Source organism: Trichoplax adhaerens, genomic scaffold (assembly GCF_000150275.1).
Source record: "Trichoplax adhaerens TRIADscaffold_5 genomic scaffold, whole genome shotgun sequence".
Classification (NCBI taxonomy): domain Eukaryota; kingdom Metazoa; phylum Placozoa; class Uniplacotomia; order Trichoplacea; family Trichoplacidae; genus Trichoplax; species Trichoplax adhaerens.
In genome coordinates, this window is record NW_002060947.1 from 6,677,812 (window position 1) to 6,694,323 (window position 16,512).

Genomic DNA, 16,512 nt, shown 5'->3' on the forward strand with positions numbered 1-16,512 from the left:
ATGTTTGCTATTAAACAGAATGATCTCTTGACACCCCTTCACGTGGCTGCATTAAATGGATTCTACGATATTGTAAATCAATTAATTAAACGAGGATCTAAAGTTAATACACCTGATTCCGCATCAAGAACAGGATTACATTATGCCGCTATTAGCAATAATGTGAAAATAATGAAATTACTGCTAGATAACGTAAGATGTTCAATTTTGAATTTTAAAAGTATCTTACTCAAGCTGATCGATTATTAATTGGTCTACCAAGGACGCATATCTAGAAGCAATGGATGGTAGTTTGCAAACACCCCTTATGGTTGCAGTAAGTCATGACTGTAGCGATGCTATAGCCTTTCTGTTGGAACAAAAGGCAGCTATTTCAGGTCAAGATATTCAAGGTAGAACCATCCTGCACATTGTTGCCGATAAAGGCACTTCAAAATCGTTTAAACTTATCATGCAAGTAAGTAGATCTAAAATGAAATATCTACTTCGATTAATATCATTGCATTGCAGTGGCTTTAATTCTGTTATATTTTATCTAACTGTAAATTCGAATATTTAAGAACTCTCATCTCCTTCTAAATATTCAGTCTTTGAATGATATGCTGTAATCACAACAAGAACAATATTAATCTCATCCATTTAAGCATGTTTCGGATATTAAACTTGGAATATTTTAATTTTATTTTGTAATTAATTATTATATAACACTTTTAAGCGAAAATGGTTAATTCTTTGCATCATGCAAGGCATAATTGTAGATTTTGATGGCAGATAATGATAATAATCTTAATTTACTTCGAACATAAACTGATTTTTATCCAACATAACTCGATAGCAATGACTGTAATTTTACATTTCAATTACCGTAATGGCTACTGAAAACGAAATAAAAATTCCTATCTTCGTAATTCAAACTTCTAATAAGAGATTGTAATAACGATATAAATTTTCTTGGATACCATTTTTAAATTTTAGTCATTCTAACATTATTGCAATTGATTCGATTTATTTAAATACACCCGTGTACGTGTTACCTTTTGATAAAAATTAATCGTACTTATCGCAAATATCGAGTAATTTCATCCCATAACTGCTAGCTTTTAAGAGAAACAAACCGCGTCTGCCAGTCTAACTGTAGTCTTCTAGCATACCTATCACAGTAATAACATAAATCTTCTGTAATTTAAGTTTGTTTCATTTGCTGAATATGTAATTTCACCTAAAATGTATTTTTACCCTAGCAAATGGCTTGTAGAATCACCTGTTTACTCGTTTGAATACATACACGATACGATTGTAACAATTAGCGAATATTCATAATACCATGCAGTGTATTAGCATTTTATCAGAGGAGATATTGTGTAGATATTTTAGTAACAAGATTTTGCATCTATTTCTTGCCAGAACGGTGGTATAGAGCTCCTCAATGTTCCTGACAATGGTGGTTTAACTCCACTCTTGCTTGCTGCAGAATCAGGAGCCCTTACAGTTAGTATTAATAGACATCGATCGATACTATATCAAGTTTGAGACCGTATTATGTCTTATAAATATAGTAATTTTATAGCTAGTTAGGCTCATTTATGTTTTAATATTTTGAAATACATCCTAGATACTTTATCAAATTTTAACCATGTATGGCGATCAAATCAAAGTTCACGAAGATAGTAATGGCAATAATATCTATCATTTGGCGGCTAAAAATAATCATCGTGATACCATTAAAGCTCTCACTGTCGAGGGTGAATCGTTTGCAAATGTTAATGCTCGAAATATCTTAGGACAGCGAGCAGTTCATCTTGCCGCTGTTAATGGAAATAATCGTGTCATTATAATGCTAACTAAACGAGGAGCAGATATTAACTGTAGGTAAGTACTTTAAAGGATGCTCTGATGCTACTGGAATCAAAAAAGGATTACATTAAATTTTGTCCGAGTATCGTACTGTATAGAATATGTAGATTTAAAGTATTTTAAATCATAAACATTAATACATGTTTGACTCCTATTGGAAATGTTTTAAAGGGATAACCGCGGTTTTCATCCAATTCATTACGCTGCTAAGTATGGCTATTCAGCGACTGTCAAGTTGTTACTATCGCTCGATGACAAAGTGGATATTTATAATGATGCAAAAGTAAGTTAAGTATCTTTTGGACAATGAAGATTAAGTCTTTGGAATTGACAAGCTACCACTATTTGCCAGAATCTAATTCAAATCCATTCCTTTCTAAAAAGAGTTTCCTATTATGTAATTACCTACCTAAGCACTGTATTGCGACTTTATTATCACGGTTTAGAACAGATAAGAATTTATTTTCAACATTAATATTAAGCCTAAAAATTCAATTCTAGCAGGAATTTTGATTAGACCAATGTCAAGTTTAAGGAATTTTAAGGTGTCTACTTCGCCGAATTAGCTGAAAGCAGCAGTACACTTCTGTCCTTTGTTAGTACTCCAGTAAATGTTAGAATATTAGATTTAGTACGTTGTTATACTGACATAAGTACAGTACATTAGAAAGGATATGAACATCTGTATTTCTAACTTTTAACAGTTAGTAATTCAAAGATAACTTAAATTGATCATAGGGTTAAATATTAGTTATGGATTTATTCAAACCGTACTTGATAGTTTACTTTCATTTCTAATTCTACTAGAAAATTTTATGACAATTTTTATGGCCTAATAATCTTTATGATATAAAACCTATTTTATTCTAACAATCAGCAGCAAATAACGCTCATATCCTCGTGAAGATAATCCCACCAACTTGCCATTAAATCTCCGAGCATATCATTATTCTTTCTCGCTCTTAATAGTGTAATAATAAATACTTATATAGACATAACCAATAAATTACAAATGATTACAGTAATTATTGGTTATTAAATTTAGTTTAATAATCTCGACTCCCGCTATACTATCTATTTTACGTAACTAACATCCGGTACTTTCAAAATAAAATAGAAAACCCCACTACTCATTGCTTGCGAGATGGGGTTTAGTGAAGTGGTTCAGATCTTACTAGATCATGGTGCTGATCCAACTTTACTGAACGACAAAGGGCAAAATTGTCTAGATATAGCTTGCGAATACCGAAGCGAGGACATTGGCCTAAAAATTATTAAAACTAAATTGTAAGTCAAACAGTAAAACTGCTTACTTAGGACATGTTGCGTACTGATTCAATAATGTAACACTCAGCATACTTGGGTAATATGCAAATCTGTAGCGTCAATATAATTTTCATTTACATTTGCTTAAATTTTTGGATCATGTGCTACTAATTAATCAATGATTACGAGTCTAAGGATACTTTAAATATAAGTGTTTTGCTGCTTAATATAACCATTTTTCGTACAGTCACTAAATGCAATTTAAATAAGCACCATAAAGGAATTATCAATGTAGCTCACTAATTTGAGCCTATTTCTATCCATACAGTTGGCAAAGAGTGATGGAAAATAGAGCCTATGATGGCTATAACCCTATGAAAAGGCTAATTGAAAGATTACCTAAAGTGGCTGAGGTAGCTAGGAACAATTATGCTCGAATAAGTAATCGCCATGATAAAATCGAAATTTCAGCTATTATAAATCATAATCAAATTGAAATAGGACTACTTCAAGAGTAACCATAAAGCATTACAATCATCATGTGAATATAAATCTTAAATCCAATAATATCTAGTACTAACTACTTTTGCTAGGCTGTCATGGATAAATCTTTTACTTTTACGAAGAGTAAATACGGAAGAGAAGAATGGAAACAGGTAAGGAAATGTCGCATCGATACAGTATACACACATTCTGGACAGGTAGAAGAAAGAAAATAATGCGGACATACCTCAATATGTGCTTCATCGCACCTATTAAATATAAACAGTTCGGATAAAGCGATATTTTATTCTAATAAAAATAATAGCTAAAATATCTAACTTATGTCGACCAGGTTAATTTTGACCTCAAATTTATCGAATCACCACCTGAAGATGTCCATTTACAAGATGTTCATGATAAATATATAGCAGTTAATGTAAGTAAACTAGGGTTAAAGATTATCTAGAATTAATTTCTGAAACTTTAGCACCCTAATCTGCTCGGTATTTATGTAATTGCGAAAATTTGAAATCTGCTTAGAGTATTAGCCAATATAAAAGGACACGATTAATGAAACATCCTTTAATAAAGGCGTTTATATTCTGGAAATGGTACGCAAACACTTTAAAACTTTCTTTTAAAGTTGAGTTAAAATTAGTTTGCTTCGAATTTTTATAAAGCATGGAAGACTAGTTTTTAGTAAATATCATCGTAAGCTAGACATTAAAGTAACGTTAGATAATTATAATCGATCGTTTGATTTCTATGGATCTATAACCCATGAACTGACCGAAACGGAATGGCATAGCATTAATCTGTAAACTTTTATTGCTATCTTTTTAGGAAATCTGTATTAAATTATTTGTATTTCCTGAAAATATTTACCGACATAATTTATTTATTTGGCTTATCTATCCCAATTGGTTTAAATGCTATAGAATTTCTTAACGCAACGTCTTATAATGGTTCTACAAATAGATATGATATGATTGTAAGAGATTATAATTGTATTTAATAGCATTAGTAAATTTCTGATATTAGTAAGCTTGATAAATATAGAGAAAATTAGCGGTATACTTTACGAACTTTACTCCAGTAAGTCGTTGCTTACAGTTAGCAAGTATAAACCGATAGAGTATTTAGTGCAGTAGAGCGGTTATTTATCACACTCATGTATATTAACAAAATAGAGTTAAAATATTAGCAGAATTACTTCACGGAATAATGTACAAATTTGACTGGAGTTAACTTTACAGTTGATCTCGTAGGCAAATGGCATAGTTAATATGGTTAACAGGTATTTGATAGACTGTTTCTTGAATATTAACGCAATATATACAGGTAGTTTACTAGTCTTTAATTTTAAGATTCGTACCCTCTGTTTTAAACTCTATTCTTCTTTTTGGCTTTAGCAACTTCCTGGATCTTTTGGTAGAAATTTAGCTGTATTTATAACCGTTACAGCGATGCTGACATCACTTCTTTATTACCTTTTTGCTGGAGTAAGTTGATGCAACATGAATGATAAATTTTAGATGATATCTAGTGTCTGCTATTAATAAAGTGCAACCTATTAAAGGAACTATTCAAGCTTTGCTACTATACAAACATACGTGCTTTGAACTGATATTACATAAAATTCACTCAGCCAGCAATATCTAGGCTATAAAAATTAAGAACTTCAGCTAGAATTTTTACTTCCTGGTTAAATAACTTCAATCTAATTTTATTATTGATAATATCATAACACTCCATCAGACATTCAATCAGCTTTAATTTATACTAATTTAAGAAATAGCTACTTGCTTGACTTGTAGTTAATCAATCCAGAATAGTATTATTTTAAGTTTTTCCCTTTTTAAATTATAACAGAAAAGAGTCTTTCTAGATTTAATGAAGCAGAACCTTTTTGAAGTTCTTATTGCCGCTGTGGGTTATGTTTACTGCTTGCCGTTCAATAAGCCAATCGATTATTCTGTAATACGTGTTGGCGCTATTCTGGTGTTTTTACTTTTTGTAAACATTATCCTTGTTCTACGCAAGTAAATTAATCGTTTTAAAATAATGTCGATGATTAATTTTATTTTAGTTCTAATAATAGTGGGAATGAAAGAACGCCAGATTGAAAATTTAAAGCATAATCCTAGAAATAGCCTTGCATAATATAAGAAACAAGTTTAGGAAACTTAAACCTGCTAGAAAATTTCTTATGACCGAATTTTTCTTCTCATTGATTTTAGTTTATACGGCATTGGGCTGTATATTGCCATGTTCCTCAATATCATAAAAACAATCTTTATGACTTCCTTCGTGTTCATGTTATTCGTTGTTGCCTTTGCCCTTTCATTCACCATGATCCTAAACGATTTGGTAATTTCGAAATCGACAGCATAATACGATAAAGGCGATATTGAATTTCAAATTGACTGCGGAACTTCTAATAATTTATCTTTGAAAGAGCTCTTATCTTAGTGTAATATTCAGAAATTGCTTTCATATTTGCTTCTATAGCCATTTTTTAGTAGCCTTGATTATTCGGTTGTCACGGTTATGACGATGATGGTAGGAGAATTAGGCTATTACGAGGCTTTTGAAAGATTAAAAAGTACAGGGCGATTGCAGGGTTTCAAGATTGAGTTACTACTATTTGTTGCCATGATCATCGTTATTAATATAGCGTTCGCCAACTTATTGGTTAGTATTTTTCCTTAAGAAATTTTATGATTTTATTGTAACCAGAAATTATGGTCTAGAACTATGTTATAACAGATTGCATTAGTTTCTGATATTTATGTGTTGAAATACGGTAAATAGTCAATATCCGAATACAAATGGCGATTTTTAAGTGCAGTTAAAGAAGCTAAACTCTTTTTCATTGTGGCATAATTTTTTGATTTTAAGGTGGGTTTAGCTGTGGGTGATATCCATGAAGTTAGAGAAAGTGCAAATTTAGACCAATTAGATGGTCAATTACAAGTTATTATCGGGTCTTATGAAGCCTTTCCATTATTTCTGAAAAAAAAAATGTACAAGTCCACACTTATATTTAGGATAGACCAGAATACTGGCCTATTTAAAAGGGTTAGTCAACTTTGTAATTTAATATTCTTAATATTTCTTGCGTGATTAAAATAATAATATATAAAGGAAACAGCTATAGCTAAAAATACTTTGTAAAGTCAAATTTGAATTGCAAATAAAGTGTTACCTAATTTATACATTTGTATATGTCATATCTATAACGAGACTAGATCACTTCATATGGATTAAAAATAATCATTACAATTTTTATTTAACATGTAGCGGCAATGGAATTTCCTCACCGCTTACATTAAGCCAGTTAAAGAGGATAGTGGAGACACTTGTCAAGAATCGGAACTTACAGAGCTGAAAAATCGTGTAGCTGCGCAGGAAATTGAGTGAGTTTAGATTATCTTATAGATTATTAATTTAGTAATTTCTAACAAGATTTTGACGACACAAAGTATTAAAAGGGAAAAGTGAACTTAGAATTTACAGAGTCTGATAACATATATTGCCTGGTTTATCTTCAGAATGATCAGAATGAAAGAGCTATTAGAGGATGTGAAATCCGACGTCAACTTTCAGGGTACCGTTGCCAGATTTGAAAATAAAGAAATTATGGAGCAACTACAAAAAATTTCTAAATTGCAGAATCAAAATATTACATAGATCTTACATGTTGATTCGGTCATATATTCTTAATGTAAATAAGTTTAATTTGCAGAAATTTTAGCGTAAAACTACCGTAACCTATCCTTTGATGCCATAGCAATGAGATAATAATTAATATTAATACAGATATGCCAAGAATATTTCTATTTAATTTCCGACATAGATTTTGTACTGTTATTCATTTAAAAAAGATTACTTTTCTAAAGACAAAATCCACTTGCGTCATCTAGAGATTACTTTTCCAAAGACAAAATCTGCCTAAGCTACTTAGAAGGTTACTTTTATTCTAAAGATAAAATCTACCTAGGTGACTGCTACATTGCAGTATAGTTTAACAGCTATCGAGCCACTGTAGTTACTAGTATTTCTAACTTAACTTGATTTATTTCTCTTCCCTACCTATACAATTTACGAGGCCCAGTATTAGGTTGCTGATAATGCAAAAATAAAATAGTGGCTAAGAAACGACCGATAATTTAATCTTATAGTATTTGGAAATGGAATTATCTCACGTCGTTGGTATGAGTAGCTCATAGTATTTTAATTAATGCAAGTTGGCGTACAAGTAAATCATTCGATTAAAGGCTTTTCATCTCTACTTAACTTGCAAATATGATTAAAGATCCAAGAACTACAGAAAAAATATATCGATATAACTTTGTATGACACACTATGATTCAGAATTGTTTTACCGCTGGCCAATACGTAAATATAGCATATTAATTTTTGCCATATCTCAGTACAAACGGTTAGATAAAAATAAAGCCTTTTGCTGGAGATCCAATTATACAAAATAAACCATTAATATATTACTGCTCGAAATTTTTCACCAACAAACCATTTCAACCGTGCTCTAGATTCTTCCTTTTCTACTCCAATAACTATATATATCTTCACCTATAAGAATTTTTAGAAAACTAAATAGAGTTTGCCTAAATATTCCATTCGAGAAAGTTTGAGTTATTAATTAAGCACGAGTAAATCTTAATGATTGCTAGAAACTAAGTTAATAAACTTTAAAGTTAATGATTCCTTACTTGTACGTTTATATATATATTATAGCTTAAAAGTATTTTTCTAAAAATTCTATATAGTTCGCTCAAACAGTCAATTCAAGCTAGTCTGAGTTATTAATATGGTGCAAGTAAACCGTAATGATTGTTGTTCCACTTATAATTAATTGTCTTTCACCAACTATATCAGATCTACTAGAGTAATGCTCATAGGCAGGTTACAGAAATTGCTACAGCAAATTTGTGAACTTCTATACTTTAAATTTGCATAATTTTATTTTCAATAGCTATTAAAAATGGATTTGCACATCATTGATGAACAATTAAAAAATAATTATGACATCAATTAGCAGTTAATGGAGTCATAATCATTACAAAAATTAAATTACTAGTCTGGTATGATTATTTCGTTTCCTTTATTAATCGTCAAAATTGTATTTGGATCTGATGCTGGGCAATTATTTTAAATCGTTTTAGTCAGTACTAGTAAGTAGTCCACGTATCTCTATACTATAAGGCTTGAGAATTGCTTGCCAATTTTATCAAGATTTATCGGATCCATATTTACTTACAGGTCACTAAAATCACTGGAACAAAGTCAAGAATTCCTATACAGCAACTCGTTGCTCATCGTTCTCATTTCATTAGACATATCTCTTTCTATTTGTAGCACATTGTGACGGAGTAATTAGCTGTAGAGTTGACGATTGACCGAGTAGTGTACGCGTGTAGTTAGAGTAGCCTTGGATGTCAAGACTACCTTGGTTTAATAAACTATTTTAAAAGACCCAGGTTTCCTTGTCGTGGGCTGATCACGACACACATATAAACTAAGACAATCTGCAAATAGTTTTTATAAACTTCTATTATATTTCTTGCTATTCAGAACAAATTTATGTGACAAACTATGATGAATCCAAAAGTGTATTTATGATAGCGGTTACATGCTAATTAATGCAATATGCCACAGTTCATTTAGTAAGTCTTGGGCGTATTCTATGCGTCGTAAATTTTGCATTATTCTTGTCGATAATGATTTCTTATTTATTAGCCATCTCCCTTTCTATTTCTAGTATACACAAACACTGACAAGCTGCAAATGGTATTTATAAATTTTTGAGCTATTGCTTGCTATTCAGAACGAGTTGATGATATAAACCACGACGAATGAATAAACATATTCATGATGACGATAACATGATAATTTATGCAATATGCTGATGTCACAAACCAGCTTCGTGACAAGGATAACGTAAAACAAATCTCTAAATTACTATAGTCTCCGGGATTCAGTATCCATACTCACAAGAATTTAGACGCCTTTGATTCTACGTTAAACTCAACTAGACAATTGAGAACTGCTTTATTCAACTATCTGACGGGCTTATATACACTTCTACAGCAGCTAACATTCACAAGTCATCTTATAAAAATACTTAGGTGAGATAACTAGTTTTTCACAGTCGGACTACAATATGTCCATTCACAGAATCAGTGCACATTACAGCACAGCATTAAATTTACTGTAACACATTTATAATTAGAGTAATTCCTATAGTAAGTAACTAGTTGTAATATAATATCACTATATTATATTAACCAAATTTAGATAGCTATTTCTTCACGGTAGTTCGTACCGTGACAGCTGAAGTTTATTCGGTACGTCTTGGGCGCGTTATGTTCGTCATAAACTTTACATTATTCTTTGCTGAATACACTCTGCAGGCGTTAATTGTTCTTGATATAAAGAAATTCAATTTCATCCTTGAAGAAATGTTCAAAAAGTGAAGATTTCTGTCAGACAATATGACATGGTATCCATAGCAACCATTGAACTTATTCATCGAGTGATTAGCTCTTTCTTTTCAAATTTAGCCGGAAATAGTTGTTAATCAGTTGCGATTCAATGGAGTAAATGGAGTAAATAGTCAGATGTTGTTTAGAATAGTTTTAAAATAATGTATCATATCTGATGGCAATAGAATTAATAATGACTATTAACTTAATGATAGGATAGGCCAGTTATTTTTTATCCTATTTTTAGTTATAGTATCACTTAATTGTACAGACTTGGATCTATCCGTCACTCAAGTCTAGAAAGCTTCCTTGTTCATCATCAATCAAGTTACTAGTGGATTTATGCTTAGGCTGTAATAGAAATTTTCATTTATTATAATGGCGAAAGTAAATAGGATCAGTATTATGCCTGGTAGTACCGATAATAGTAGTGATGTCGAGGAAGGAACGACCGTATGTTTTCCGCCTTTTAGGAAGAAAAAGACGAATCATGCGAATAAGTTAAATTCAACATCGGAGAAAGTGCATGGAAGGAAAATGTCTGATTTAGTTGCAGGATCTTTCGTAAGCCTTAGCTTAGCTATTGCAAAAATGGGTGGAATAGACGTTTATGATGTAAGTTAAGATATGTACGAGCTTAAACTATGAATAAATGGTAAGGCCTTCTTTTAATGTACAACGTTACTTTACATTGAAAGATAGACAAGGATTTAAAACGTTATGTATTTTTGATAATATTTATTTTGCTATCGATGAAGTTAAATGGTATTAATTACCTATCTTAAATGAAAAGGCCACCTTTCCCTAAGTGATAACATTAGTACTAGAAGCATTATTAATTAAAGAGTTAAAATTTTTTGTTTGGTTTACATGATTGAGGATAAAATTATAAATACGTAGATAGTTTGACAGTCAGAAACAGCCCTTTTTAGTGTATCTGTAGGATTTTCGTATTAGAAATACGACGACAACTTTTCTATTTCTACGCGCTATAGCTTGAAAATTTTCGCCAGAGCCATTACAGAAAAAAATAGTATAAGGAAAATCTTTTCAATTAAAATAAAAATAACAATGCTAATAATGAACTGGCAATTGGAATCGTAATTACAATAATTATGTATCGGGTAGAAATATCAAAATTGTTGTAACCTTACAAGATTAAAAATCGCCAGATGGCCTTCCATTTTCACTTATAAAGTATAAGAATTAGTAATTCTGCTAAATAATCAGGAAAAAATCTAGATGTGATAAACTTTTTAACATATTAGTGAATATGGGTACAGGTAACGTGTGATTAATTCTTCGCCAGTTCGTTCTTGGTATAATTAGCTAAAATTTTACTAAGTATTATTCTATTTCTTATCCCTCTATGTTGTTTATTCTTCATTAAAACTTTGCATTGAGTATAATGTGAAGTGTTTGCTATCTTCTTCCACATATCAGCCGATACATCGGGTTAAAATTTCTATTTGATTATAGTAGCCACTAACACTACTATTAGACCGTCTATCGTTACTCCTAAAGAAACTCTAACTGGTAGATTCGGGTAATAGTAATGTTTATTACATACATCAAAAGGCTTGCACGTAGATCTAAATAAAACAGAAGCAATAAAGCAGGTAATAGACTACTGTCTTAATGTATCATTACACTGGCTCCGAATTTTCTCTCTACATCACATCAAATCATCTAATCTTGCATTATATACCTGTACTGTTCACACCATTGCCATGTAAATATCTCCTGACACGGCAGGCATTTGTCTTCATATTATTTCTACAAAATCGGCTTAGTACTATAATCCAATATAAATCATTGAGTTTTCTATACTATCTCATCTAACTTTAATAGTGATTCCTACATTTATTCAACAATGTCCGATTCTGATTAATTAGTCAACCAAATTTATTTCAGGCAAGTACCATCCAAAGAATGATCTGTAGCTACTTCAAGTATATATGCATTGCACATTGATTTCATACTACATTTAAGCCTATTATAAAAACGCCGCAAATATACTATCACGGATATTTCAAATAAAGTAAATTCATGCAAGATTTGATTGAAAAGCAATCAAGCAGTAGACTGGTTCAATGAATTTCAATAAGAATATAACTTTCCGGTTAAAAGCTTATCCAATGCCAAAGTCTGATTTATTGATTGATGATGACAATCCTTAATTAAACTATTTTCCAGCATGAAACATAACAAATCGCTTACCGGATACCACCTTTCCGGTCTATTAGAAAAAAAAAGCGCTAGCACGTATTTCAGCAAGCTTATTGTACTTTGTGAATCAATCAATATTGACGATCCTGATGAGATATACTGCTAGGCCTAAAAATGTCCCGCATTGCTTTATCTTAATTCTAAAAATTGCCTTGCTAACTTTATTTAAGTTATATTAAATTATTAAATAGCTATTAATATTATTCTATATTACGGATCAATTCGTTACTTTTTTCTTTCATATCTAGGCAGTTAAAAAGGGAAATTTAGATGACTTAAAAAGGGCATTTAAGTCACGATTTTACTTGGATAGAATCAATTATCCAGACGAAAATAGCTTAACTCTTATGCATCATGCAGCTATCCATAATCGCGGTGAAATTATTAACTGCCTAGCAAAACACGAAGCAGGTGCTATTAGCAATCATTACTTCTTAATCGCTGTATCCAATTTATTTTCTATTGCAATCACCGTCATATTGTAAGAAATTAGCTTCTTTTAAAGATCTCTACCTAAACTAAGCGTTTTTACTATTACCTAGCTATTGATGTTACCATCGGAAACGCCGAAGTATCACCATTACATCTAGCTGCAAAACATAATTCATGTGCAGCAGTCAAAGCTCTACTCCAAAATGATGCCATGCTTGATGTCGTCGATAGTACTCTAAGAACACCTTTGCATTATGCCTGCGAAAATGGTAGTAATGAAGCTGTGGAGGTAATATTCAATTTGATATTTCAGAAAGATCTAGGCATAATTTATGGAATCATTCCGCTTTTCTTATTCAAATAAATCATAAAATAATGTAATATTTAACTGTATCTATTTAGACTATTTTATATGAGGCCGACCTCAAGAAAGTGACCCGAACCATTATTAACGCCTATGATAAAGAGCGAGAAACATCGCTACATTTAGCAGTAGCAGCTTGTTCTAAAAATATCGTGCAAAAGCTGGTAAGTGAAATTAGAGTTTATTTAATCTTTAAACTGGAGCCAATAGATATTTTTAGCTGTAAATTTAGCTATAGCGTACTGCATGCAAACATATATATATATATATATATACATATATACATATATATATATACATATATATGTTATACATATATATTCGATTAGACAAGCAAGCAAGATTACTTAAGAATTGTTTTAAATCTTGATTTTTGCATAAAAATATAAAAATATGCAGAATAAATTTACTAATATAGGTGGTAGTCTTCCTTGAGCTGTTAGATATATTTAGCTTTAAATTTAGTTATTACGTACAAGCATAAGTCGATAAGAATTGTTATTAATCTTGATTTGTGCATGAAAATATAAAAATAAGCAAAACGGAGTACTAGTGTATGTAGGTGGTAATCTTCCTTGAGCTGCTAGATAATTTAGCTTTAAACTTAGTTATAGATTACAGCTTAATAATTTAACAGACAAATATGAATCTATGTTGATAATTGCTGTTAATCTTGATCAGTGTATGAAAATATAAAAAAAACGCAGAGTAAATTATCAGTTTCGGTAGTAGTCTTTTTACTAACTATTCTAATAATTAATAATCTCTGAACATCGCCTTAAATTCTGCTAATTTGATCTCTAATTTTGTTAAATCTATAATATTATGCTAAAAATGCTGTATTTAATGTTAGCTTCGAAGTGGAGCAAATATTTATAGAAAAGATGTGCCTGGTCATACAGCATTGCTGTTAGCAGCCAAGCGAAAGAAAACTGAAATAATGAAAATAATACTAGAATTTGGTAAATGCTTAAGCTTTAACCTAACTTACTTTGAGTTGTTTCTGCTAGCCCATACCTTCAGATTGACATACAGGAAGTATTTTACATATATTTTCATTGCTAACTGTCGCGCAAGTCTGGATCTAATTATCAATATAGTTTTACTACTAAATCATAATATTTGATAGATTGTGCAGTTGTTAAATTCTATAAAGGAATGAAACTCTACTTATTTTTTATCTGCCTTGATTAGCCGCTACACAGGGAAAACATGATTATGTACTCGTTCCAAATGAACTTGGAATGACAGCTATTCATTTATCAGTTGATTCAGGATCTGTCGAGGTATCTCTCGCCTTAAAATGTTTCGATATAAAATAGTTTTACTGCTTTAGGCTTAGTTATGTAAGCGGGGCCGTAATAAGATTCTTTTTATAATAATTTTAATAATTAATTGCTTTCATAAATGTGAAATACTAGAAATCATAATATTGGCTATTGCTCAGAATATTTGACATTTCTATCTTTCATCAGAATACAAAATTATGCATTGCTTTTGGAGCAGATATAGAAAGCCAATCGGTAAGTATATAAGAGCTTAAACACAAAATTAAGCCACGATCGGAATAAAATCTTCACTAAAATAGAGTAATACCGTTAATCTTGCATTGCAATGCTAAGGTTATTATATTTTCGTCAAATAACTTGCATAGTCTGAACTTCTAACTCCCTTACATTTGGCTGCATTGAATGGATATTACGAAATTACAGAAGTTTTAATTGCAAGAGGTGCTAAAGTTAATACTCCTGATTCGAAATCCAGAACGGCTTTACATTATGCTGCTTTAAGTAATAATGTCAAATTGATGAATTTCTTAATGAATAATGTAAGATCAAGAAATATTGTGAAGTTAGGCCAAGCCAAATAAATTAAGTTAGAAAAATTAATTATAGTGATCACGCTTTTAATAGGGAGCCTTAGTCGAAGTCAGAGATGCTAAATTGCAAACTCCGTTAATGGCAGCAGCCTATCATGATGCCGCTGATGCAATCGAATTTCTATTACAAAATGGTGCAAGCACTGAAGGACGAGATCAAGAGGGCAGGAACTGCCTTCATTTAATCGCAGAAAAATATTGTAAAGGTGCATTGACGGCTGTTATAGAAGTAAGTTTGGAGATTTTAGATTTATAGCATTATCGATACGTTGCGCAACAAAATTGTAAATATTTTTTTACATTGTAACATTTAGCACAGTAGCATCGATCTCATCAACGTTCGTGATAAACTTGGGCTTACTCCACCACTAACAGCTGCATCCTCTGGATCTGTAGCTGTAAGAGGATAATAATAATTGTAGCTAACATAAGTTCTTGAATATATACTATCAAAATCTATGTTAAAGTTCTTCTGTTAGAGAATACCTGAATGAATGAAATATAAATGATTCGACAGCATCAACTAAGAAACTAAGAATCTTGCAATTATATTTTAAATAATGTACAGATATTATTGCAAATGGCTCAGCGATTTCAAGAATTTGTTATGCAACATGAAGACAGCAATAGCAATAACATCTTGCATTTAGCTGCATTAAATAACCATCGCGACACGGTTAAAATTATCACCGATCACATGCCGTTTATTAATGTTAATTCACGCAACGCAACTGGGCAGAGACCTTTACATTTAGCTGCAAAGAACGGCAATAATCGAGTTATACAATATTTAATTAAACATGGAGCTGATGTTAATACTAGGTAACTGTACATTAAAATAATATGTGTATGATAGCTCATTCAAAGTAGGATATTTGACTAACTGTATGTAATATGTTATTTGGATACGTATTGAATGTGTAATATAAAGCTAAAATTAACGCTTATGAACTTACTTGATTTTAAAACTATGGCAATAGAGGTAGCACTTTGAGGCATCTTATTTTACTTTACTAGGGATAATTGCGGTTGGACTCCTTTGCACTATACTGCAAAATATGGTTTTGCCAGCAGTGTTCAACTGTTACTATCAAAGGAAGCAATTGTTGATGCTTTTAATGAAGGAAAGGTGAGGATTGAATAATTCTGGATTGCGGTACCAATGCAGACCAGATTAATATAATATCAATTAATAATGATAACCAAGAAAGTTATGCTAAATTAAATTATCTAAAATAAGGCAATTCTTTAAGTAATCCAGCACAAGATGAGAAATTCCCACTATAATTCAGTAGAGCAATACTGACTCAATTGTTTTAAATAAGCTATTGCAGGAAATATTTATTAAATTCTATTTACTAAAGTAGTAGTCAGGTGATTACAAAGCTTATTATTCTTATATACTCATATGCAGCTTATAAATTACATTATATCAATTTACAATTTAACTGAACGAAGTTTATTACACAAGAGGGTAGTAATTACTTTAATGTGTTAGT

At 31.1% G+C, this 16,512-nt stretch overlaps 1 protein-coding gene across 1 annotated transcript; it reads left to right on the plus strand.

Annotated features, from left to right (window-relative positions):
* On the plus strand, positions 1-16,157 carry TRIADDRAFT_25626 (uncharacterized protein; the record flags this gene model as incomplete). Its single annotated transcript, XM_002112565.1, has 7 exons — positions 1-192; positions 263-457; positions 1,742-1,869; positions 2,026-2,137; positions 14,789-14,985; positions 15,638-15,835; positions 16,031-16,157. 7 exons carry the CDS (start codon positions 1-3, stop codon positions 16,155-16,157), a joined length of 1,149 nt encoding a protein of 382 aa, XP_002112601.1.
* Between the last annotated feature and the right edge of the window lie 355 nt (positions 16,158-16,512).